This window comes from Neolamprologus multifasciatus, chromosome 20 (genome assembly GCF_963576455.1).
Source record: "Neolamprologus multifasciatus chromosome 20, fNeoMul1.2, whole genome shotgun sequence".
NCBI classification, from domain to species: domain Eukaryota; kingdom Metazoa; phylum Chordata; class Actinopteri; order Cichliformes; family Cichlidae; genus Neolamprologus; species Neolamprologus multifasciatus.
Window position 1 is genome coordinate 9,526,646 of NC_140458.1, and position 25,598 is coordinate 9,552,243.

The 25,598-nt window shown below is 39.2% G+C and overlaps 1 protein-coding gene across 17 annotated transcripts in view; it reads left to right on the forward strand.

The window, feature by feature from the left end:
* The window catches only part of rap1gapa (RAP1 GTPase activating protein a), a 57,135-nt gene that overhangs the window by 22,269 nt on the left and 9,268 nt on the right, over positions 1-25,598 (forward strand). For 3 of the 17 annotated variants that reach the window (XM_085146329.1, XM_085146313.1, XM_085146318.1), the window contains exons 2-13: positions 2,746-2,781; positions 15,449-15,542; positions 20,072-20,107; positions 21,122-21,169; positions 21,617-21,655; positions 21,974-22,165; positions 22,967-23,070; positions 23,537-23,615; positions 23,714-23,767; positions 24,147-24,230; positions 25,180-25,280; positions 25,438-25,567. In XM_085146329.1, coding sequence (XP_085002455.1) covers positions 20,090-20,107; positions 21,122-21,169; positions 21,617-21,655; positions 21,974-22,165; positions 22,967-23,070; positions 23,537-23,615; positions 23,714-23,767; positions 24,147-24,230; positions 25,180-25,280; positions 25,438-25,567 — 849 coding nt within the window. In that variant the 5' untranslated portion in view covers positions 2,746-2,781; positions 15,449-15,542; positions 20,072-20,089. Of the gene's footprint in view, positions 1-2,745; positions 2,782-2,816; positions 3,935-13,109; positions 13,523-15,448; positions 18,354-18,567; positions 21,170-21,616; positions 21,656-21,973; positions 22,166-22,966; positions 23,071-23,536; positions 23,616-23,713; positions 23,768-24,146; positions 24,231-25,179; positions 25,281-25,437; positions 25,568-25,598 lie in introns of those variants that run through there. The other 14 variants (XM_085146314.1, XM_085146319.1, XM_085146316.1 and 11 more) reach the window with 13 other exon arrangements.

Consider the following 25,598-nt stretch of genomic DNA (forward strand, 5'->3'; position numbering starts at 1 on the left):
ACCGTATGCATAACAAATAATAGCATTTCGAATTGCTATGTGTGTAATAATGTTAGTATGTTCAGTCAGTTGGAGACTTAAGAAGATCAGATTCAGTTTTTCTTGTTTCCTGGCTAAACCCTAACAGCTCAGAGTCTTTGGTGTAAAGCAAAATCCCTACAGAATTTATCCCATCACATTCTTTCCAGCACAGTGCAGCAAAAAACATGTTAATTTCATAATCAGTAGGTTTGACGTGTCTGTCATTCCTCTGTCCCGGTTCGTCTGTAGGAGGTCTAAGCTGCTGCGTGCCATGTTTTGTGGTCGAGCTAAGGTGAAGTTTGATTTTCAAATGTTCTGTATTTGTTTTGGACTCTCTGGTTCGGAACCTTTTTCCAATAATCTCGACACACCCTGGTTGATTTCATTTTATGGGAATTCCATGAAACCTGAGAACCTGGGTGAGCAGCACAGGATGAGGTTGAGGAAAATGTTATTCTTAGTGATGCAGCACATACGAAAACAACTTTAGCCGCTTCACAAGAGCACAGCCGATGGCTCATGAGCCCTATTCTTCTCTCCTAAGGACCAGTATGAATTCCATTTAAGATAGAGCGCTGATTTATCTACAGACACGTGTCTGTTAGGCTCGGTGAAATCAACACTGGTGGTAGATTTGAGATAAAACGGCACCACAAATTCCATCTGAGTGCCATTATCCGTCACTTGAAGGCCTGGGGCTGAAAATGATGAGTGATCTTCTGCACTGAGGGGAATCAGGCGAGAACCTACTGTAACAACACAAGTCTGTTGATTCGTGACTCCACAGTGCAATGAACAAACAACCCCCCCCAGGGCTTGTTTCCTCTCAGTAAAGCAGTTTTCTAAGAAGGAGGAAGCTTTAGGCTTTCATTTAGTTTTTGAGAACTTCTCATAAACAAAAGAAGAAGTACGATTTTTTTTTTAAACCCTTGGTCCTTAAGTTACCTCATTGGGGATTTTTTGGTAATCAATGAAATGAAGAGATCTTTTTATATGAATGGAAACTGGACTTCCTTCCCCAGAATGATTTCTGAGCTGTATGCTCATGATTTTTGGCCTATGACTCTTAGTATGACATGTTTAATCAGTCTTTTCCCTTTTTACGAGACTTAAATATCTCAAACTGATGGATTGTCATAAATTTACTGTTAGTGCAACATGTCTATATGCTGCTGAATGGTTATGATACTGTACTGAGCCATTCATTTTTTCCTAAATATGAAGAATAAAACTAGTAATATGTATGCACTTATCTAGTAATATAACATTTTAACTAATATAGCACATGTATGACTTTACAGTGCCACCATCTGGTCAAAATGTGTATATTTCTAATGCTATTCAACAATATCTGCTACAGCGCTAATATTCTCCTCACCTTCAGCTGAAGTTTGTAGTTAGTGTTAAAAGCTAAGTGGCAACCTGAGGCATTACACATTATCAGAGCGAACATGGTCAAAATGCTAAAAATGCCCAACCAAAGCTTCACAAGGGTAGCTACTGTGGCATGGTCGTTTTCTGTGTGCTTTTCTGTTTTTCAGAGAGCAAGAGTCACTTTCCAGAATTGCTCGCTCCTCCGGGTGTTGCTGTGCCATGCACACTAATCATCTCCACGGAAGGATGAGTAAGAGTTCTAAACCATGGTGGCCTTATTGGCAGATACAGAGTGCGAGCAGGCAGAGACCCAGCTTGGGGTTTCGGGATGTCTCCTTTCTATGTCATGAGAGATACAGTCAGCAAGGAGGGGGAAATCAATCGCATTATTGGCTCATTTGTATTTAATTTACACCGTCAGGTGGTGTATCATCTTTAGCACCGCTCAGGAAAGCATGTAAGATAACATATTATATAAAAAAGGTATTCTTTCTTACTCTTTTCTAACCACACAAGAGGAATATCTGCAGCTTACTCACCAGAATCAAATATTCACCTTTTAGACACTTAAACGCTGCAGCCCGAGAAAAGCTGTAATTTTTTGTTTGTGATGTTTTCAGAGTAGAAGTAATCGGTCTTTTTTGTGTGTGTCTTGTGATTTAAATCTTGCCATATGGACTTGATTATCATGATGAATATCTTTCTGTCTGATGAGCAGAGCAAGCCCAGTTTGTTATTAATTGCACGTTAGGATTAACCTTCTGCTGCACGCACAGTGCCATCTTTTGGCAAAAACGGGTTTCTACATTCTCATCCCCGGAGTTCCCAACCCTGCGTCATCTGGTTATTGTTTCCAGTGATTACTCCTGCTTAAATCTGTTTATCCAGAGTATGTAAGGACAGATGATAGTTTATTTTGGAGTGACAATGTGTACTGAGCCTGAAAGCGTCAATTTAAACTGAAACATGATTCACTTTGTCTCAGAAAACACCAGACTAATAATCACTCCTTCATTCTGGGAAATGATGCTTTAACAGATGGCAGGAGTTATTTCAGGGTAACCCAGCTTGATGCATAATCAACCTCTTTCACTTCATTGAACGTTTTTTTTTTAAGTGCACTTTAAATTAATCTGAGTAAACTTGCAGGAAGGCAAATGAATGGAAACTACATGTACCTGTTACTAGGTATTATATTCCTGTTTGTTTTTAGACTTTTGAGTAATTATTTGATATAAAGTTTAAAAATATATCAAATGTACTTGTTTTTAGGAAATGCCAACATAAGCACATTAAATTAAACATATTTATTTGGGACTGTAACAGCTGCTGTTTGTTTTTGTTTTTCAGAGTGGACAAGACATTCTCCAAGGCCAGAAGCTTATGGTACGTGTTCCTTCTGTAATAAATGACATTCCTTTCGTTTCAATAAGCAAACACAGCCAATTAAAGTTAGAAATCTTAAAGCTTTCTTCTGTTGATGGTCAATGTCATTGACTCACACCAGCTTTGTCATTTTTAAATGTGCGAATCAATGCAGTGAGTAGAGTTAAGTAAGATGAATGAGCCTGTAAAAGTTAGAGCAGATGGGCAGCAGCGGGGAAACAGATACCCAGTCCGCCCTGCCATCTCTGCAGTGCTGGCAAGGTTGGAGTGCTGCTGCTAGTGGCACATGGAGAGATGCAGGGATCTGAGCATGCACACCTCCTGCCACTGCAGATACACGACACCATTTCTGAAAGCTTTTAGGTGTGGTGGCATGAGTGTCTGGCCCTCATCCCCCTCTGTCTGAATGCAGCACATTAAACAGTGCTCCACCATAGTATCATCCTGCCTTCCCTCTGGAATACAAATGCAGGAGGATATCTTTTACCAGCCAGGCCTGCATTACTCAGCAGTGGCTGAGCTTGTTTGCACAGGCTGTCGTCCGGCCATCAGCTGCTGCTGCCTGAGACAGAATGATTGCACCTCTTTGTAAAGAAGAAGAGTAAACTCCGGACCAAAATAAAGATGAAGAGGAGGATCTAAAACAGGACACAAAAGCAGCACTGGAGATAAAAGACTTCTGGGCGTGAAGAGGAGGGAAGGAGGGGGAAGCAACTGACTGGATGAGGTGACGCTGCAAATAGAAAATGTGGGGCCTGCATTAGAAAGCCAAGATACGTAATACAAGTTCATCAGTCATACTCGTTTTTTGGCAATCTTCTTCAAATCAGGGAATAATTCAGCACTGCTTGAAAAATTGGGTGCAGTGTTTAAAGCTACTTTACATTAAGATCGCTGGTTATACCCAGCGGGGCAGATCATCTTTTATCAGCAACATTGGCGTTGCCTGGATAAAGCAACTGTGAAAGTGCCATCTGACAATCTTTTTTTTTTTAAATCAACAAGCGCTGACAGTTCATGCATCCAACTGTATGTTGGACATGACTGGAAGTCTGAACTGTAAACTGTAAAAAAAATCTGGCAGCAAAACTTGAACAGAACTCAGCAAAATGCCGTGCTCACCTTTCCGAATCGGAAGGCCAAGAAAACTCTGGTGAGTTTCTGATTGACTTGACTTTAGATAATGCTGATAAGAACTGCATGATTCCCCAGCCGTTTGGGAAACAGATTTTAATATACATACACAGGATTATCTTTATTATCCTTCTGTTGTATTCATACTGTTTACAATATAGATCCAATGATTAGGTAGAATATTCTGTGATTCATAAAAGGAGAGCTGACCCGATGCATTTAATATCACTAATTCTTAAGATGAAGTCTTTCCACACTTGCTGCTGATTAAATCTTAAATGATCATCTTTCATCTGGTCATTGTGGGTCACACACAATAAGCTCATGATCCTCAAACCCAGTTTCCACACTCTGCGGGGGAGGCTTGTAATTGGTGATAATCCTGCCTTGCTAAGCTCCCTCGATGGGACGCAATGGGAGAGAAGGGTTAGTGTGGATAATGGCTATACTGAGATGTTGTATAAGAGTATCTCTCCTCTCTCGACTGAGCACATGTGAACATACATCCAAGTAAAAAGTGCACTCTGCTCTCCTATCCCTGGAGCAGCATGGCTTATTGTAGCAGGCTGTGGGTTGTATAACTCACTGCCCATTCTTTAAAACAAACCACAGATCCCACTCTTTCATCCATGCTTCAGCTCACCTGACCTTCATGCTGGACAGGTCTGCACTTTTGAACCACCCTTAGGTGCCACTTTTACTGGCAAGAAAAAAAAATCAGGCTAGAGAGCACTGGTCTTTGCTTGAAACGTGGAAAGAAACAAAATGAGTCTTTTATTCTTGCCCATTAAACAAGCTTTGTTTCTTGCAAAAACAGTCTTTAAATGCATCTTTTAGACTTCTCTTAGATTGATAAGCTTTTCACACTCATCAGCTATAGGGCAGAGCTTTATCTGCATTGTCTATAAATCTGAATTTAACATGAACATGAAAGGGATAAAATTACATTTACATATTTTTGCTCCGGCTTGCAGTGCCGTTTATTCATATAGATTGTTTCAGTGTGAGAGCTATTAGCCATAAAGATGTCTGTCTTCTCTGAATATAGTAAAACTAAATGGCATTTCCCATCCCTCCCTTATATTGCACCAAGAGAACAAAATACAGAATAAAAAAACAACAACAATAACAACTCAGCAGCCATGTCTTATGACCTAGTTCCTAAAAAAACATCTATAAACCTTGTTGTAAGCACTTCCATGTAGGAACTACTATTTTCTCTATCCTGTACTACAATTGCCAGCTGTATCAGTGTGCAAATGTACATGTGATGGGAGGCTCATGGTAGTCATTGGGTGAGGGGATGTAAACAGTCTCAGATAAATTATAATGTAGTTCAGGAGAAATAAAGTAGTGCCTACACGAGACTACTTGCAACAAGGTTTCAAGATGATTTTGAGTTGTAAAACTATTTTTATAAAATAAAACATTTTATAAAAAGGGCAACTTAATCTAAAACAATCTAGATCAATAAATAGCATAAATTAAAGATAGAAAAAATGTATATATTTGATTTCAAGCTGCCCTCTTGAAATGTATAAGATGATTTATTTCAGTATGTGAAACATGATATGCAACTTGCAGAAGTTTGATTCTCGAGCTTGAGGATTTTATATAATAATTTTATGCTCTGTATTTTTTGACCTGTTTGTTGAAGTTACTTTGTAAGCAAACTATATTAGACTTAAATTATCATTTCAATATGAGTATTTCATATGCATATTTAACAAAACAATGGAGCCTTGTTGTGTGTTTGTTGTCTTTTGGTTCCCTTATTGTTAGCCCTCTGGTGGCCAAAGTTAGTAGTGCATAGTTTTGGCACTTAATGAGCCCGTAAGTCAGGTAAACAAGTGTACTTGATGGGCATCTGTGCATGTTTTCCCCCCACGGTGATCAAATTTTGCTTTTTACCATTTTATTCATTTCTTCCTTTCTGCTGAATGACCTTGCTATATATTTCCAATTGTTTGATGTGAGTTCCTATTCTATTTTTATGATGCTTTCTAAATCCTAGGCCTATTTCATCCCTGCTGTCTTTTTGGGGGAGGTTAGCTTGTAAACAGTTAAGAGGTGTCATTGTAAACACTTCTCTGTTTGTGTACACTGATTTCCCAAGAGATGTCGCTCCTCATCATCGTCTGACTGTCTCCTTTGCACATGCGCTCACCGCTGCATTGTGAAAACGGTCTCGGTGTCAGCTTGCTTGTGCACGCTCATCCATGTATGTCAAGCCGAGTCGTCTGGAAAAGCAGACATACTGGGAGAGCAAACTGTCAAGGTCGATCAGACCTGACTGTTTCTCTGTATGTCTCCTGCTGTCTGACCTAATATAGCACCGAAGTGACAACCTCACCCCTGGTTCGAACCACCTCAATAATCCAATTCCTAAAATGTCATCCACCATCCAGGCCCAGCAGAAGATGTCTTATAAAAACATAAAGCTCAGAACGCAGCCGGCTGCTGAAGGTTGAGACGAGTCCCAGGCAACTTTGACTTGACATTTCCCGTTTTGCTTTATCTGATTCGTTGAGATTTTCAGTACTTAGTTATTCCTCCAGCGATTTTAAAGTTCACTTATTTGCTTGCAAGTTGCTTTGCTGCAGTCACACTGCGTAAGACAAGAGTTTAGGTATGAAAATGGCAGGAAAGGTTTTAAAGATGTGGAGCTTGTTTATTGACAGATGTCATGCAGAAATGATGAGCTAAGCCAGTGGGAGGAGGAGGCTGACTCAAGGATTTTCTATTCTCTTCTTTCCTTCTTCCTTTTCTTTCCCAGGCCTAACAAATCTTGCATGATCGGAAGTTTTGTGGACAAATTCCTGATTGATAGGATATTTGTACACAGATAAAACCGTATGAAGTTAGGTATCATGGACTACACTAGTAACTCCAATATGTCAAGCACAAAAGAGCATAGAAGGACACTAGAGTGACCTCCTGTTGTAGAAAAGGCACATCTGCCTGATTGTGATTTCCCAGAGGGCTTGTTTCTAAGGAAATCTGCACAGTGACATTGTTAGAGATAAGGAAGCTGAAAATCAGGACTCATTGGTAGAGAGAACATCCTTTATTCAATACCACCTGCTATACCTGGCCTTTTATTGCTAACTGAATAGGGCTAGCTATGAGGGAAAGTGTAGACTCAAGAGAAAGAGCCTCCTCGTGCATCAGATTCCACAGACATTTTATTTCCAGATTTATTTTGTCTGTAGCTTTTAATTTAACAAAGGTTTTGAACCTCTTGAAGTTTTCAGTATATATATATATATTTATTTATTTATTTACCACCATTTGTGTTCTAGTTTCTTATTAGGAACTGCTGATTACGATTTCCTTATCTGCCTTTTTGTATAAAAGGTCTTTTAGAGGTACAGTTCCCTGGGGAATGGAAAGCTTCTCAGACTTATCTGCTTTTGATTTTGCCCAGTATTTGCTTGGCACCAGAAACTGGTTCGCAAAACAGATTAGGGAAATTCATATGTTTATTTTTGTTACTTCCTTCTGGCACACAGATTAAGACACGAAGCTGACTCATAAGATCGTTTGAATTATGTTACATATTTTTTTAACATAACCTCCAGCAAAATAACATATTTTTTTCCAAGCAAGTCAGAAAGTCAGATCTTTTCATCTGGAAAAATTGCCTCTGAGTGAGAAATGACTTTACACCAGAGATAATCATCCTGCCATTTGTTTGAGTAGTTCAAATCAGTTTAAGGAGGTTGGGTAGGGTGTCCTTGGGAACACAGCCATTTCCAAGGACTGTTTGTGTTGTAATTCCTTGTGTCTCTGGCTGTTGGAGGACTTGCGTGTGCATTTGAGCAGGTCAAGTTACTTCTGTACTGTACTACTCTTCTTTATCATCAGTGTTATATTGATATATAAGAAACAAAACATCACGGCAGAATGTGGTTGTTGGGTCTGTGTCATACATTTATATGGATATAAATTTACAAAGACGTATGGTGCAGTTGATAAATGACTTGTGCTGTGAGATTGTAAACTGTGTGCACAAATTAAATGAGATCAAACCTCTGGCTTTAACTATTGTCATCACAAAAAGACACGTTGTATATTATCTGCTGTGTACCTAGCAGCAGTTCAGCAAACTTGTGAAGATACAGGAATATATAATCAAAAAGAACTGAGCTTATGTTTCCCTCAAGCTTTTTGCAAATACCAAAAATATAGCATAACAGCAGGTTTTTAAAATAAATAATTGGTGTCCTTTACATTTTGAAGTAAAAGTCTTAGTAGCCTTAGTAGCTTCTCAGTCTTCCATGTCATGGTATTCTGGCGTTGAAGGCTAATAGATTTTTCTTTTTTAGATTTCACCACTCACCCAAAAGGCTCCTTCACTTCTAAAAAACTGATGAAAATACCCAGATATTTAGACTCTAGCAGTATTAAACTGCAGGTGTGACTCAGCTTTAGAACTGAAGAAGCCTTTTGAACGACATGTGAAATGTATTTAAGAATCCAAGGAGGAACTCCAGCTGCCTAACCCAACCCAAGGGAAACACACCGTCCTTCAACAAGACAACTTATAATTGCATAAGGTTAAAATTGCAGAGCTGCGTAAGGACTTAAGGACCATGTACAGGATTATGCCTCAGGAACAGAGTGTAACTCCTGTGTTTTCTCTTCGCTTATTTTTGTGTTCATTTGTGACCTTTAACTTTTAGGTTTTGACTTTTATATCTTTAGTTTTATTTCAGTCTGAGTACCCCCAAACTACTTCGTTATATCCCAGAAACAGTTGGGGTTTTGTTACAGTAGAGCTTATTACAACATTAACCACATTAGAAGATTCTCCTTCATTTTCTGGGTTAACAGGATGACTCGTCCACACAGTTAATGACACATGAGACAATTTGACTAGAAATGTTTTTGTCAAACATCACAAACAAATGTAATTCATGAGAAAATCTGTTTGTTGTTGAGTAGGACGGGTTTTTTTTTTTTTACATGCTCAGTATTTTTTACAACACAGTATGCTCTGTGTTGATTCAAAGATACTATAATATCTGAATCCAACATTAATATAGCAGCAAGCAGCTATTTGCTCATTAGATACTTAATGGAGCATCTTTCACAGAAAATGATGTCACACTGTTCTGTTTTTTTGCTGTTTTACGTTTTTATGGCCGACTCATCCATATGTGTGGATCTGAGTTAATGTGAGTACCTGGAAATGTGTTGGCATTCACCAAATTTATAAAGATACTAAGGTTGACCTCTTACAGCACATTTGGAAAATAAAACAGCAAAGCTTAGTGTGAGAGTTTCTGCTGTTGTTTTGTTATTCTCCTCTGCTCTCTGTTCCATCCTAGGGATGTATTATGAAACCAGATTATTGGCTTAGAGGGCTATGTTGAGCTTAAAGTCAGAGTTTCCTGTGTCACGAAAGTAGCTTTCCTTTTATCTGACTTTATCACTGCGGTAACTTATGCTGAACATGTGTTTAAATCTAAAAACAGCTGGAAAACCTTTTTTACAGCATGTTTTGATTGCAACATATATTATCTACTGGGGCAATATATTTTATATAAGCATCATCATAGGAGTTTGCATGTATTAATTTAATGAAGCAGAAAATGGATAGCTATCATTATTCCTAATTCTAATCTGCCGCTAATTCTCTTTTACACTGTTAGAGTTGCAGAACACAGCACACCAAAATCACCTGTTCAAGCAACAAAATGCCCAAAACTTCGCTTTGACAACAAACTAAAGCAATTTCTACGTGTCCTTAGGCTCAAACATTAGGCTATGGTACAGTAACATGTAATGTTTCAGAGCTCTAATGTGCACCTACAGCTTAGAAATAAACAGCAGCACAGAGAGCCAAACTTGGCAATAAAGCTGTTAACTTGAATTAGAATGTTTGTTTTACCACTCTGTGCAATAAGGTACAAGATTAACAATTTTCTGCAGCATTAATCTTATCATCATCATCTGATAATGTCTGATTGGAGCAGGCTGCACTCACAGGGATCGTTTCATGTGGAAGAGTCACACGACCTTGCAAAGGGCCCATGGTTTTTGTGAGCCTGAAGCAGAAAGCCCGGCTTAACAGACAAAGTCGTTAGCTACCGTTCTGTTAACCACGTTCTCCAGCTGTTGTTTTAAGTTTTGATGAGCAAGCTAACACAGAGAAAGCCTGGCTGAGCTAAACTTTGTTTGTAGTATACCCCTTTAGTGTGGAAGTAGAGGAAAGGCAAGGTTGGAGTTAAGAAGTGCAGTGAAAATACTTCTCAACAAGCATGATTTATGATGTCAATAATAATAATCTAAAAGGAAACAACCTGATACTTGACAAAAACAAACAAACAAAAAAACACCTCCCTACTTCATTTGCAACTCACAAAAAAGGGCAAGGGCTAATAGCTGTTTTTCTTTTATTGTTTTTTGAGTGACAAATGAAGTAGGGAGGTGTGGCTCACGCTGGCCGAAGACGGGAGTGCTCTAATGAAACATCCAGCTCTGAATGTTGTATACGTACATCACCTGAAAGACTATGTTATTATTATAATTAGGTCATATTTACTGTTTACTCTGCATCTAACTGGGACACTTAAGCACAAAGAGTTTCATGTTAGGAGAGAATAACAACTTGAATAAGCTTACATCTCATAGCAGCTTTATTCCCCCACCCTCTAATATAACCTCATTACCCACTTAAAATGCTGTATAATTATCAAACCACGTCACAATCATAGTCACAGTAGGGTTCTGTAGAGGTATACTGCAGAGATATCATTATAGCGATGGAAAGTTTCCTCAAAGTTGAGTTGCACTTGGCACTCCTACTTTGCCTCGCAAACAAATTATGTGCTTGATTAAACAGCCAATTTGTTTAAGAGTGATGGGAGGCAGGGTTTAACATATCCAGAAACAGCACGAGAACACTCCGACATTGTGCCGCAGGAACTCTGATGAAGGATTTCTGATAGACTTTGATTCTCAGATTTTGGATTTAATATTATGTCACAACAACTGATTCTTACAAGACGCCACATGGGAGACTAGGACTATTGTGGAGGTTCGCACCATTATAATATATTTCTTTGCAGCCCTCCATAACAGTCCCAGTTTCTCATGTGGCCGCTTGGGAAAATTCATTGCCCGCTTCTGTTTTACCAGTTAAAACAGCTGATGAAGTAAAACATTTGACATAATTCACCACTGAACACACTGAACTGTATTATATATTTAATATTAATATCTATGTAGACAGTCTGTTGGAGATATGCCTTCAGTCATTCGTTCAGTGCTGTACTTCTTACAGCTCAGTGCTGTTTACAGTCCCTGCCCGCCCTCCTGTTCTACCCCCCTGAAGTCGACCACCACTAATTAAATCGCAACCTGTGGGAGACATACTTGTTATGCATAAATAACAATTAATTCAAATTTCCGAAGAGCAGCCATCTTGCCTGCCGGAGACCTCAGACGTGTAACTGATGTGAAATGCTTCTGTGATTAAACCTTTAGCTAGCCTTTTAGGTCACTAGCAGGTCACACGTTGCCTCCCACACACATTATACAGATTACATTCTTAGCTGCTTGCAGGGCATACTTTGCTAAGCATGGTGATGCACATTTAAATTATAAGAAGTTTAATATTTTGTTGTATAAATAGAAATATTAATAGAATAATGAAAAGTGCATCAGGAATAATGAACATCCTGTGGGATTTACAGGATTCACTTAGCTCTGGGATTATTTGATTTTATGTCTCAAAGGATTTTGGATTATTATCAAACTCTTCTTGGTTGAAAAATAGCTCAAAGTGAGATTGGAAGAGAGAGGGCGTGGAAGATGAGGACATTTTTTTTAGCGCAGCAGCAATTCTCAGAGGATATGATATGGGGGTAAGAGAGCAGTGACCACAGGCCATTTCAGCGGCTAATGGGATGGGAATCCATTGCAGTTTGGGTCAGTTACAGGGTATTTACTCATTCTGCTGAGGATGCTAAAGCAGAAAAGATGCAGTCAATTTAAAAACAACTATCATTGTCCACAGCAGATTTTTTTTTTAAAACAAAGCTCTTTGTGGCTGTAAATTTTTTTCCAGTTCTACTATTTTCTTTGTCAGTATTTGGTGTTCAATTATGTCTCAAGCTGTCATTGTAAATGCATATGCCCTTCATCTGATTGAAATCTGATCGAATAATCTGTGTTAACTTCATGGTAATCAGATTTTAAGCGGGACATTTAAGCAGTATCTGCTCTTATCGGATAATTCGCAACAAAGCTGTCACATTCCACATTTTCATATTTTTTAAACCTACACCCCAGGTCACTGGGACCTTTAACAAAAAGAACCAGATTTTCTTCACTTAAGCGTTAAGAAGAGAAAGAGACATTAGTGTCACAGTTCAAAAGAGCATCTCAGCAGATTATTGGTAATCTGGACATTTTTCAAAGTTTGTATTAATGATATAATAGACTTCACTCTTTTCTCTTTTTTTAACCCAAGAAGCTTTTCGAGTTGAGAGGATTATTTGTTTTTATCACAATACACAGCTCTTAATGGTTCACAGTGTGATGAATGTGCTGTAATCCTTTATTATCTCTTCATGTCTGACACACACACACACGCACACACCGTTTGGTAGTTCAGGTTTACACTTTGAAAAGCTAAGTAAAGGAACAATAGATTGACACTCCTCTGCATTAAAGTATTATTTAGCAGGGATTTATCTGTCTATTGGTGACATTAGTCGGAGGTCTGCTGGGAACTGTGGATGTCAGCTAAGTGACGGAAACGCACATGTATCTGGGGATTAAATGAGACTCATTACAGTAATTAAAAACCTTTCCACACATGTTTTCTCATCCTGCACAATGAGTGCTGGGGGAGGCTACGATGTCTGCTCATCTCTGGGTGCTTAATGTTGAACACAATCACCTTGTTCAAGTCCTATGATAATGAACATGAATGTGCATGTGGGTGGGTTTTTTTCATGTGTGGCTTACGTTGGTTGCCACAGCAACAGCCCGAGCAGGCTTGTGAGGCAGTGTGGGGATTGAAGACAACCCCCTTTACCCTAACAATCTATGCTTTCTCTTTTTGACTGCAGACTTCAGTAGTTCTCAGCTGAATGGGGGGGGGGGGGGGGGGTCTCCTTCTTTGGAAGGGGGATAAGGGAGATTGTAAGTGGTATTGATTGGGGGGTTGGTGGGTGTTAGTGTCGAGTTTAGGTTTTGGAGTATCGGGTTGTGTGTGAGAGCTGGAGAGCGGACAAAGAGGGTGGAGATGGAGGAAGTGGCAACTAAAGCGTGCACGTGTGTGTGTGACTGGGTGGGAGGAGGGAGAGTGAGGGAGGAGAATCGGAGAGGATGCTCACTGGGAGTGTGCGATAGTCTAAAGAGCGGAGCGTGAGGCCAGCAGGTGAACGACTGATGAGAATCAGCGAGTGATCGGGCTGGAGCTGGAGAATTAAGAATAAAAAGCGCAAGAGAGTGAGAGAGAGAAAAGTACGAGGGAGAGAGAAGCTTAACTCTGGAAGGAGCGTGGACGGTGAGTTATCCGTCCGAGTGCTGGTCACTGGCTTGACTTCCCGGGGAGCGCCAAGTGTACAGCTGCCACACCACTGTGTGAGTAAGTTTCCTGCTCTGCTCCATGCAGGACATCAGTTTGCTCAGATGACACACAGAGGGACTTCTTCACATGGCTGATTTTTGTGCTGCATTGCCAACCAGCTGGGGTGTGTTATGTAATTTGTTGTGGTGTTGGGATAAGGCTGTGGCTTTATGCTGCAAACTGATCCGCAGGACGGCTTACGTGGTAGTCCTACATAGAACCGAGCAGGTGTCTGTGAGCAGCAGCATGTTATTTGTGCTGCCCCACATGCTTATGATGAAGGACAAGTTTGTACTGGACATTTGTTGGACTTTACCCTCGTGCATGTTTTTGTGATACTTTTCTGGAGTGGTGTATGCATATTATAAATTCCCAGTACACTGTCTTTTGTAGAATAATAATGTGTGCACAACATGACTCCTATAGGGAGACATATGTTTCTAGTATTACCTAGATTTTAAACTGTCGTAAACCATTCATTCATTTTGCATAATTAAGTGTGTGTGTGTGTGTGTGTGTGTGTGTGTGTGTGTGTGTGTGTGTGTGTCCTGACGATCTATTGAGCATTAGTTCTAATTAAGAGTTCAGGACAGCTGATGCCTTTTCCTATATTGTTCTCCCTTGGGAGAGCTCTTCGTGTGAGCCTGTTGAGAAAGAGCTTAGAAATATTCCAGTTTCATTTGCTGCGGGACTTTTCTTGATTGAAGACTCACTTGTTGTGTAATAGCAGGGCGGCAGCAGGGTGTACTAATGATTCATGCTCTGTTTTCTTCACCTAAATTTGAATGTGAGTGCTCTCAGGGCATGTGAAACCCGATTTCCATCTCAGCCAGTGTCCCTCTTGAGCAGCTCTGACCTCAGCATCCGACCATCCGCTGCAGCTCCATACATTCACTCAGATAACTGAATACTTTGTCAGCACAGTCAGCCACATTATCTCTTTGAGAAATAACAATTTTTTTAAAGAGCGTTCCATTTTGTCCCCTGGAGTTGTTGAGGGTGTAGAGTAATACTTCTCTGCTTGCGGAGTGTCGTGCCTTTCGGCTGCAGGGGTACGCCGCACCCTGAACATATTTCATCGTAGCTGCCGTATCCTACTTTAATAATCGCCGGCAGACATACACATAATTCATGATATTATCGCTGATTCGTGATCAGTTCAGATGTTCTTCTGTGATGATTAATCGCTGTATGCATATGAAAGCGACTGAAATAAATTGCAGAAATTAAAAGGCTGCTGTGGAAACTGACCAGTTGTCGGTGTCAATACAGCACCATATTCATCAGAGGTATTGATCAGTCATCATGCTGAGAGAAAACTGTTCTGGTAGAGATATTGAGTTTAGGACAAAAGATGTGTCACATTAGTATTGTTCAGTGTGTTGTTCTTCTGGATTAGAGATGCTTTTGTTTTGATAAATGTGAAAGTATTGGTCTTGTTCCCTGAGACCCCTGAGGTGTCTGTGAGATAGATTGTGTGATAAAAGAAAAGGTGAAGTCTTTTGGAAGTTATTGTTTCTTATACCATAAACAGCAAAGAAATCATGGGGTTTGTGTCAGATGTAACTTAGCTATAAAATTTGATACGGTTCAACAGATTTAAACCTCGATGACTATGACGCTGCAGATCAAAAAAAACAGTTGGAAAACAGGATTTTGAAATTTAATATCAATTAAAAACTGATGTATTATTACTTTGTTATGTAAATTAGACCTTATTTTGTTGTCAGGTTGGAATGTGCTTCACATGTAACAGTAACCTAATTTCAAAAAGGTGACTTTACACCACTACAAGTACCTCGTACACTCCATACGACTTTTTTTTTCTTGCCTAAAGAGATCAACAACATTTCCTGAGGCATTACCTTTTGTTGTCCTCTTGCTTGATCTCAAACTGGGCGACCTTTTCTGACTGAATGTTCTCTTCCATCTGTCTGATTTTAGGAAACAAGATGGGAGTGACCCCCGAATTTCTGCAACTCTAGAGCCCCAGCTGCTCCATCCTAAGCTCCCATTCACCGCCTCACCATTTCAAAAGGTAGGACTGGGGAAATTGAGTTTGCACTTTGACCGCTGACCTATATTAAAGACCTCTGTGTGACCCCCTCATTCTTTGATCTTTTTAACATGTCTCAGCTGATCTTGTCTCCACACTTGCTCAGTGTTCTATCGGTATTTAATCTCTTGTGATGTATTAGACCCAGTTTCATGGCGTGTTACTTTGATTTCTGTCCTTGCTTCCTTAACTGTAACTTGTGGTATTAAAGCACACAGAGCTCTGTGTCTGGATGATTATGTTTGACTGATTCAATTAATAGAAATCTATTTTTAGAAGGAAATTGTCAGCCGGATGCTGACCATTTTTAAATTGAAGCCTAACAAGCCTGATTCCATCAGAGCAAACAAATCAAAGTCTGAATGAGTCATTTTTAAATCAAAACACTAGCTTCTTCATGCCCCATCATCATCCATGAGGTGTAACCTAATTGGAATGTCAATTATGCATGATAACACTGAGTGGGGCTCAATTATTACACAGTTGTTTTATGCTTTCCTGAGCCTTGCTTATTTTCCTCTGGGTTTTCATTAGGCTAAGCTTCAGTGTGAAGATTTGTGCTCTTCCATTTCTTTAATGCCTGCGGTTTATTAGCTGTCATGTCATTTTCAGATTCACCACATTCAGCTTGCCTCCTGTTCACTAAAGCATTTTTTTGCCTTCATGAGTCAGCTATACTAGAACTAATATTCTTTCTTTCAGCAAAAATGGTTTGAGGAAACACTAAATTGCTGTTATTGAAGGTGTAGGAAAAAGGGCCAAAAGTGAAAATGAAATAGGAGGAAATAATTTCAATAAATCTGTTTTGACTGTCACGTCCGTAGCAAATCTATTTTGCTGTCAGAATCTTTATGCTTACCTTTAGCACTTCTGTGATTGATGTGAAAACCTGGCAGAGATATTTTGGGATCTTAGAAACTGAATAGCTCCTAGCTCCTCGGTGATTAAACGACAGGAACAGTGTCACTCGTGTCGGATTGCTTTCAAAAGATCCCTCACACTTTGGAACGGGCTTACAGTTCTCACAATCTGCCTTCATCTGGGGAAAGCAGGGAGAGTAGGAAGAGAAAGGGATTAAGAATTCAGGAATTCAGAGATTGGATTGCTGAAACCATCATTCCTTATTTTGCAGCATGCACCATCTGTAGGTAAAACACACTTACCAGTTAGTCAAACATTTTGTTTGACACTTAGACATTTAAGGATAGCAACTCTGGTTTATGTCATTTTCCCCTTTTTGCACATTTTAATTGAGGAAAAAGTAGAAAAAGGGAAAGCATGGAAAGATTTTTAGGGACAGCGTGGTAATGTGGTGTGCTGTAGTACAACAAGGGCTCAGTGGAGCAAGACTCCGAGGAGTGTATCACTTTAATTAGAGCCCTGCGAAAAGCAGGTCAATCTGCAATTAACCCCATCAGCTCTATGGCCATTGCCTGATTTAAACTGAACTGTCCTATTAATAATCTTGCAGATTTCTTAGAGATGTAATGCAAAACTCAAAAAATTATAATTTTCAAATTTTGGTGGCAGAAATGGCAGCGATAAAAAAAACAAAACAAAACTAACTGAAACATCCTACTCACCAGAACCGTAGCGCTTAAAGAAATAAGTGTATTAGTATACCAAAACCAAGTGTTGAAATAATCATGAAGTGTTGTCCACTGCTCTTGGAAAGGGTTGCGTGAGTAATTGTGGGTGAGCTTTCTAATGAAAACATGTTTCTTGTCATTTACAACCTTTTTTACTGATTTGTTACAGCAGTCAGGGTGACTTATTACAGAGCTCTGTAAATTTGAGATGTCGGGAAATATCTTTAATGGCCCTGAAATGAAAATGCAGAACAAAGAACCAGACTTCATGTGAATTTCACATTCACGTGTATCCATCTGATCCACTTCATGGAGCTGGTTGAAGTTTTAATGAGCTCTGCGAGGATGTACGGCGTTGCAGCTGATAAGTCAAGAGGAGCAAGAGGAAGCCATGCGTGTTTAATTTGTCTCTTGTCATAATGGCGATCCTATTAGCTCTCATAATGAAAGGTCTGAGCTCTACACCTGCACTGTGTGTGCTAGCTTGACTCCCTGGGGATCCCCTCATCGCCTCCTCTTTGTCAATTTCTGCAAAAATTAGATGTCTTGTTTTTCATCAAAAGATTGTTCCTTTTCGTTTTCTAACATCTACTTTATGCTATATCCTGATTCTAGTGTAATAGGTGATCTGTAAACAGGACATAGTTGCAGCTGTTGTCTGTGACCGTAGAACGGTTGGACTCCACCTCTTGCCACCTGTCAGCCTAAGCCAGGATACAGATAATAGTAAAGACAGAGGTGGTTGGTATAAAATTTGGAGTTCTTCCTGTAATGCTTTTGAGAGATAGAGAGTGACAAAGAGGGATCAGCAGAAGGCTATACACCTCCAGCTTCAGTCAGAGGATTACTTCTCAGCTTTAAGCAATAGCAGGTTTGCCTGCAACCTGAGACATAAACTTGCAGATAATCTTGTATGCTCAGAGCACACACTGGGAGAGTCTGTGGATCTTGTCACCAACTTTGTCTGATCCAACACTTTGTCAGTGATGCTTGCAAACAGCGGTGATGCAGCTAGGATTTTGCCATTTCAGAAAGGCACAGCAGTCATGGAGCGTTTAATCCAAATCTGCTGAAGTCAGTGACACTGGGACATCTTTGAAGCTGCAGGACTTTTTGTCAAGGAGAATTAAAAATGGCTAAAAATATTGACAAACACAACTATGCTCCAACGGTGACAAAGGCACACTGGAAGAAACCCAGCAATGTAAGTAGCTTTATTTTAGGAACATGCTGCATACAAAACATCAACAAATGACAGACAAAGTGGAGAGGACACCTTTAAGTTAAGGCACGGACAGTCACTCCAAACTAATGACATATCTCTCTATATATGGCGATCGTGGCTCAAGAGTTGGGAGTTCGCCTTGTAATCGGGACTAGTAAAGCACTATATAAATACAGGCCATTTACCATATATATATATATATATATATATATATATATATATATATATATATATAGATAGATATATGAGAGAGAGAGACATTTATAGCACACTTGTTTTTGTTCAAGCCCAAAGATAATATCTAGCAAAGCATTGCAGGTCCCATTGTTCTCATACTCATAATCAATCTTATGTGTATAGATTTATGAGTCTTATAACACTTACTTCTCACACTATTTATTGAAAGTAATATAATTCCTATTCAAGTTATACTTATTTTTATGTTCCATAAGTATAATGCGAAAGGTCCCACTTTTATGAATAAATCATAGTAAATTTATAAGTCTTATTGGACATAATATTTGCATTTGTTTTCCATATGGGAATCTCTGGCTAAACCCAGAGCTATTTACTTTCAGGGTTTGTGGCAGACTATTGTTTGCACATGGTGGAGGACTTTACTCACAGTCACACTGAAAGCCAAGACACGATTGCTCTGTACACAAAGTGTTTGACTTTGTCAGGCTTTACTGGCTGAACTTTTCAGCCTTTTACTTAATTACCGAAAACCAATATGTCCACGGACAATTGTGTTTCATCATCATTTTTGCAATATTTATTGTCATTATGCTCACATGACATATGCCAATTTGGAATGTGATGCCCAGACAAACTGTGGTTCGTTCTAAAGAAAGGGGTCGATTTTTCATTTTCCTGTCGGTCACACGTGACGGTGAGATGTGACAAGATCATGTTCTACAATAAGGTAACATGTTTATTAAAATAAATATGAGCTTAGACGTTGGCTGTTTTAAAAGTGGTGGGAACAGCTGGCTAAGAATGTGTAATTTACCAGCTTTACGACATCTGCTCTACTGTAGGCTTTCCTAAATGTAAACTTTAACGCTTCTTTTAAGGTCAGTTTGTCCTCATGCCTTTAACAGCTCAAACACATTCCTAACCATGTCAGGTTTGTGTCAAATAACACCTAATTAGTTAATTTTAAGGCATTTCTGGCATCTTTCAGAAGACTGTTGCATTATTATACTTTTTGAGGGCTTTTCAGAGACCTTAACTGTAGACGTAAAATGTTGACTATATAAACCTCCTGCCCTCTAAAAGTTTTAAAAAGTCTATTTGGATTTTTGTTTTGAAAGATTTGGGGTTATTAACAGTTGTAAAGAGTGAATAGAGCGCTCTGAAACATAAAGAGCATCACTTTCTGTATTGGCACAAATGCACATACCAGGATTTTTTTCATGTGTAATAAGCAGTGCATAGAATGTTGCACACACATTATCTTGACTTAATGTAATTCCATCATGCAGTATTGCAAATATAGCAGTGAGATCTGACACCCTAACAATAACCATGTAAAGGCGGTGTTCCAGAGATGTTTTTTTCTGTCACTGGATGGAGTGTGATGATTTTAAAGTGTTGAACTCAGCGAACCTTCACTAACACCTGTCAAAGGCAAACTAACCTCTGCACTCAAGACAAAGAAGCCTAAACATTGAATCTTACTCTCCTCTCTCCAGACCCCAGATTTATTTGAAATGATTGAAAAGATGCAGGTAAGATGATAAAAGATCGCATCTCTGTATTTTGTCTTGGCTCACTAAGCTGTGCTCAATAAGCAACTAACCAGCCAGTGTCTCTTCCTAACTCTGCAACACTTTGGCTCTACTTTGCTGCAGTACTCATAATCTCTCTGAACATGAGAGAGATTTTGAGTATTTTCAGAGGAGTGTTGTCAATGTGTTTGTCTCAGCGTCTTTGTTAACGTTCTGGTTGAAACTTTGGCTTGCCGAACTATAAGCTCATTATCTCACCTCAGAATCTATTTCCTGGTTTCCGAAGACTCTGGAAGGATGTTTTCTGTATTCATGCTTTCCCAATGACAAGACGTGTTTTAAAATAGAACATCTGTGCATTATTTTTTTAAATGCACATTTATCTCCTTTTAAAAAAACATGAATTGCAGTCACAATGGTGCTTCACTATCTTTCATGTTTGGCAGTAATTCTTCTTTTGCATGGGACGTGACGCAGGATTGTGTATTTCCACTGTCGGACAGTGTATTGATGACTGCATCGTCTTCCATGATGGTCGGCGCCATCATCTAGCCTTGATTTAGTAACACTGCATCTCTTTTTCTGCATCGATCCTCCTCACTCTCTTTTCACGTACAGACACACCCCATGTGCAGTTGTACGACTGTCACTTATAAATCTTTTTAACCCCAAGACTCTTATTCACACGTTTCTGCAGTGTTTTTAATAGAGTTCCCTGTCACGTCTGTAACGTCTTTCACTCTCCTCACTCTGAGGAACGTAATGGATCTCTTTCTGTATTTTTCCATCTGTCCCTTTTTTGACTTTGCTTTGTTGCCTGCTGCACATCTCTGGGGAAAACTGAGCTGTTACATAATGAGTTTGATCTTCTTTTTTTTGCCTTTTGTTTATGTCACAGTTTGTGTTCATAGATTGGTTTTGTGCTTGACTTTAGGTATTTGTGGACTTTTCCGTGCCACTTTGTGTGACCCTCCACTCTTTTTGGTTTCCTTTTCTAACCTGCTTCTCTTACAGGGGAACAGGATGGATGAGCAGAGGTGCACCTTTCCTCCGCCTCTTAAGGTATAACTCTTCATGTAGCAAAACAAATTATTCATTCTCACTGTCCACGGCTGCTCCACCTTATCTTACTCTGACAGACATGGCAATTATTTCAGCATTCAGTATTACAATGTGTTCTTCATAATGCACTGAAACACCCATGTTCCATACAGGAACAAGCAAGTGGGATGCTAAGCTCTGTAGACTAAAGTTCTGAAAGGGGCTTTTGAACACATTATAATTATAAAGTGATGAAGCATTTTATACCACCAGTGTGCCAAATAGTATTACTTTCATTAAGGTGTGCATTGTTGGCTGATTTCTGTGTCATTGCTAAACAGATTTTCATTGCATAACTGTTATGCAATTACTCTGAAACAGTGTCCTTTGGGAATGTAAAGTCGTTATTATTTTGTTGTTATTGTCCTTCTTCGATGAGGAAACAAAGCACTTTTTTTTTTTTTTCAGACTGAGGAGGATTACATACCGTACCCAAGTGTCCATGAGGTACGAAGCTGTGTTGCAGTATTATTGTTACTATTATTATTTTATTCCAATAAAAACATAGAAATATTGAAAGCAGTTGACTCAGTGTTGTAGACATCCAAAGTCTCAATAAAATGTTCATTTAAGCCTCAACAGACAAGCTGTGATCAGAAATTTTACGAGCATTCTTATTAAACTAGTAAATACTCAGGCTAATCTAATCTCATTTTAATTTAAAAAAAATTTAATTTTTTAATTTTTTCTCAAGTCAAATTTTTAGTTCATTGTCTATCTCTGAGACGTAACTTTGTGTTTCATTGCTATTTTTTATTGAAACAGGTGCTGGGGAGAAAGAGCCCCTTTCCTCTTATCCTCCTGCCACAGTTTGGGGGCTACTGGATTGAAGGGACCAACCATGAGCTTACCCAGGCTGGAGACATGGAGCCTCTCCAGCCTCTGTCCCCGAACACTCGGACCAAGCTGGAATGTAACACCCTGGCTACGCTCTTCAGGAAACATTTCCTGGGCAAGGTTCGCTACTCTGTACATGACAGAAACACATGGAGCTGCTGACAAGTAAACTGTAGTATGCATATTAAGTTAAATCAGCTTTGCATTTGCTGATTTGCAGTCCTGGCTAAGGGCTCCCCTTGTATTGCCTCTTCTGCAGCTCTATTTTAAACCTACTTAACTGAGTAAGTTACCATATTTAGCATAGTTTTTAACCATATCATCTGTGACATTTTGATGTCCCTGATAGATTATATTTAGCTGAATGCATTTTAAATATCTCCCCCATTGCTCCCCCATTATATTAGTCAAATTTTCTTCTATTTCATGGTTAAAATTACAATTAATGAGAACATTAATAACTGTAGTAAGTTACTTAGTTAAATTACTACAATATTTTCAGAGATTTGTTTTCTTCCACAGTGATATTGCCAAAGTCATGTTCATGTCATGTTCTCATTATAACAACTTCCTTCGTCTTCAAATGAGTCTCATTGCTGTCATGAAATATTTCACATTACTTCTTCTTCATTACAGTAATTGGAAAAATAGGAAATAAGCCAATCTCTGCATAATAAAGTACAAACAGTAAGCCTGCCTCACAATTAGGCACCTCACACACTACGGCTAATGAAGATGCATTACACTTTGCAAGTGTTCTTGCAAACACATACAAAATTGGTTGCATGTAGCAGAGGACGAGTAAACAAAGGAACTCAGACAGGAAATGAATGAACTGAAGCACATTTACCCGTGTTGTGCACATGTGTGCCTCTTTATGACAGATACTAATGGTGGTACTAATGTATGCTGTGCCCTTAGGAACACTTTAATTACTATTCAGTGGACAGTGTCCTTGGACATCTGGTGTTCTCCCTAAAATACGAGGTGATCGGTGACCAGGAACATCTGCGTCTAATGCTCAGGTAACGCTTAATTTTCATGCAGGGTTCAGTACAATGTTGCCCAATTGTCTGAGAAAATCAACAATTTAAGTCTGCCTGGTTACTTCATAATCTGAAGTAATTAATGTGTAAGATTTTGCCTCTTTTGTGAACAACAAGCTCTAGCTACGGAGTAATTTTTTTCCCCCTAAATTGCCCAGCATTGACTGGACACACACATCCGCCCGGGGTGTTATCGTAAGAGTTGTAAAGCCAGCAAGAGTGTCAACAGCTCTGTCATTTCCACAGAAGAGTAACAGATGGACTATTTAGGCCAGTTAGTGGGTGGAGATGGTGAAAGGGAGAGAAGGCAAAGAGAGGCAAGGGTGGGGAGCTTTGATCATGGTCCGTACCGGATCATCTCCACACCAACTGATAGATTCTGAGAAACGCTGCTTCGTGTTATATGGCTATAAAACCCACACTAATTCCTTTATGGCTTCATCAGGACCAAGCTGAAAACCTACCATGATGTGATCCCCATTTCCTGTCTGACAGAGTTTCCAAATGTGGTCCAAATGGCCAAGGTAAGAAGCCATTTTTATATTTTTTTGTCTAAAGATAAGCTGCTGTGACACTTCCAGCACATTCTGACATTATTTCCCACGGCTTTTTTAAATTCAAGCTTGTCTGCGAAGAGGTCAACGTGGACCGCTTTTATCCTGTCCTTTATCCCAAAGTAAGTTCTGGATCACAGATTTTCAGGGTTTTCTTTCTAGGCCCAGAACTATGAGCTTTCAGCATCTGGTTAGATTTTTTCACAGCTGCTTTAAGCAATATCCTACAGTTGAAGAGGAAATGATGGAATTTCATATTTAATAATATACTGCAAGTCTCATATTACCTTCAGTCAAACTTTTCAGTACATCTTTGAATGGGATTGAGGTTTTTATCAACCTTTGCACTGAAGCATGTTAGCAAAAGAAAAACAAGAGAGAGAAAAGAAAAGAAAAAAAAACATCTTGTATACACGGGAGAAATAAATAATATATGCAGATAAATATAATTAAATATAGCCATATACATCTTCTTTAACATTATATCTGTGATTTTTGCAGGCTTCAAGACTTATTGTCACTTTCGATGAACATGTGATAAGCAACAATTTTAAGTTTGGAGTCATCTATCAAACGTTTGGACAGGTAAGCAATAAAGCCTGGATGTGATCAGGTGCAAAAGTAGTGCTGTAGAAGTACTTGCATCCATTTTTAAGGAAGCTTATTATACTTGGTCCTCTGTGGTCTTAATTATGGCTTTCACTTAAGCCCAGTCATTGTGGCTGCCTTCAGCACACCCTCTCATTTTCTGAGGCAATCACAGCCCTCTTGTTTACTATGTGGGGTGGCAAAAGAGGTGTTGAGTGCTTTTATATCTTTAAATCGAGACATCATTGTGTAGAAATCTTTTCTTTTGATTTTGCAAATACTATAGAAATTGAAATGTATTGTTAAACATGTTAAATGATCTAATTGGCCTTCTCACAAAGATAGAAAAGACCCTCTTACATTCAGGAGGGATGCTAAGTGGAGAAAGGCACGAGAGGCACACTGCACAGAGAAAGCAAATCATAAATAGTGAAATGAGCTGTGGGACCTTGTCCCAGGTATTGTTAGCATTCCTTTGTTTTAAAGGAGGCATTTTTATTCAGATCATCACTCTAGTTACTGACAATTGATAATCAGCAGTCCATCACAATCATAATGTTTCCTAAAGCCTTATTTCAAATGTTCTACCTACTTTTGTAATTAATTGGTACAACCTCTGCTATCTCAAATGCAAATGCACCGTGTCTGAACAAAAGTGCAAAACACACACTGGATACACGTTCTCTCGCTTCTAGTTACTGACCCCAGTGATCTGTTCCAGAAAAAAATAACACTTGCAACATACAGCTCTCACTGTGCCACTGCTGACTATTTAGCAAAAACAATTTTACCTTACCATAATTAGTTTTCCCTTTTCTTCTCAGATATCGTCATTGTCATTAGGCACCCATCTGCAAACTATGCAGTACTCATACAAACTGTTCTCATCGTTGTGCAAAAAGCTAGCTCGTTTATTTATTTTTAAAATTAATTTTATTTGTTACAGACTTCAGAGGAAGAGCTGTTTGGCAACAACGAAGAGAGCCCTGCCTTTGTAGAATTCCTGGAGTTTCTCGGAGAGAAAATTGAGCTGCATAACTTTAAAGGGTAAAGTCCTGGTTTGAAAGCATTCGATATCCCCCATCTAATATTTCATATCATAATGCCACTACAATTTACATCAGACTAGCTACATGAAAGGTGGTGACGCTGCTGCAGTGATGGTGGAGAATATCCTCCTAGACATGGTTCTGTGTGCTTGCAGTTTCCGCGGAGGGTTAGATGTGACCCACGGGCAGACTGGCACAGAATCTGTCTACTGCAACTACCGCAACAAAGAGGTCATGTTTCATGTGTCCACAAAGCTGCCTTACACAGAGGGGGACACCCAGCAGGTACTGTAATGCAATACCAGACTAACACACC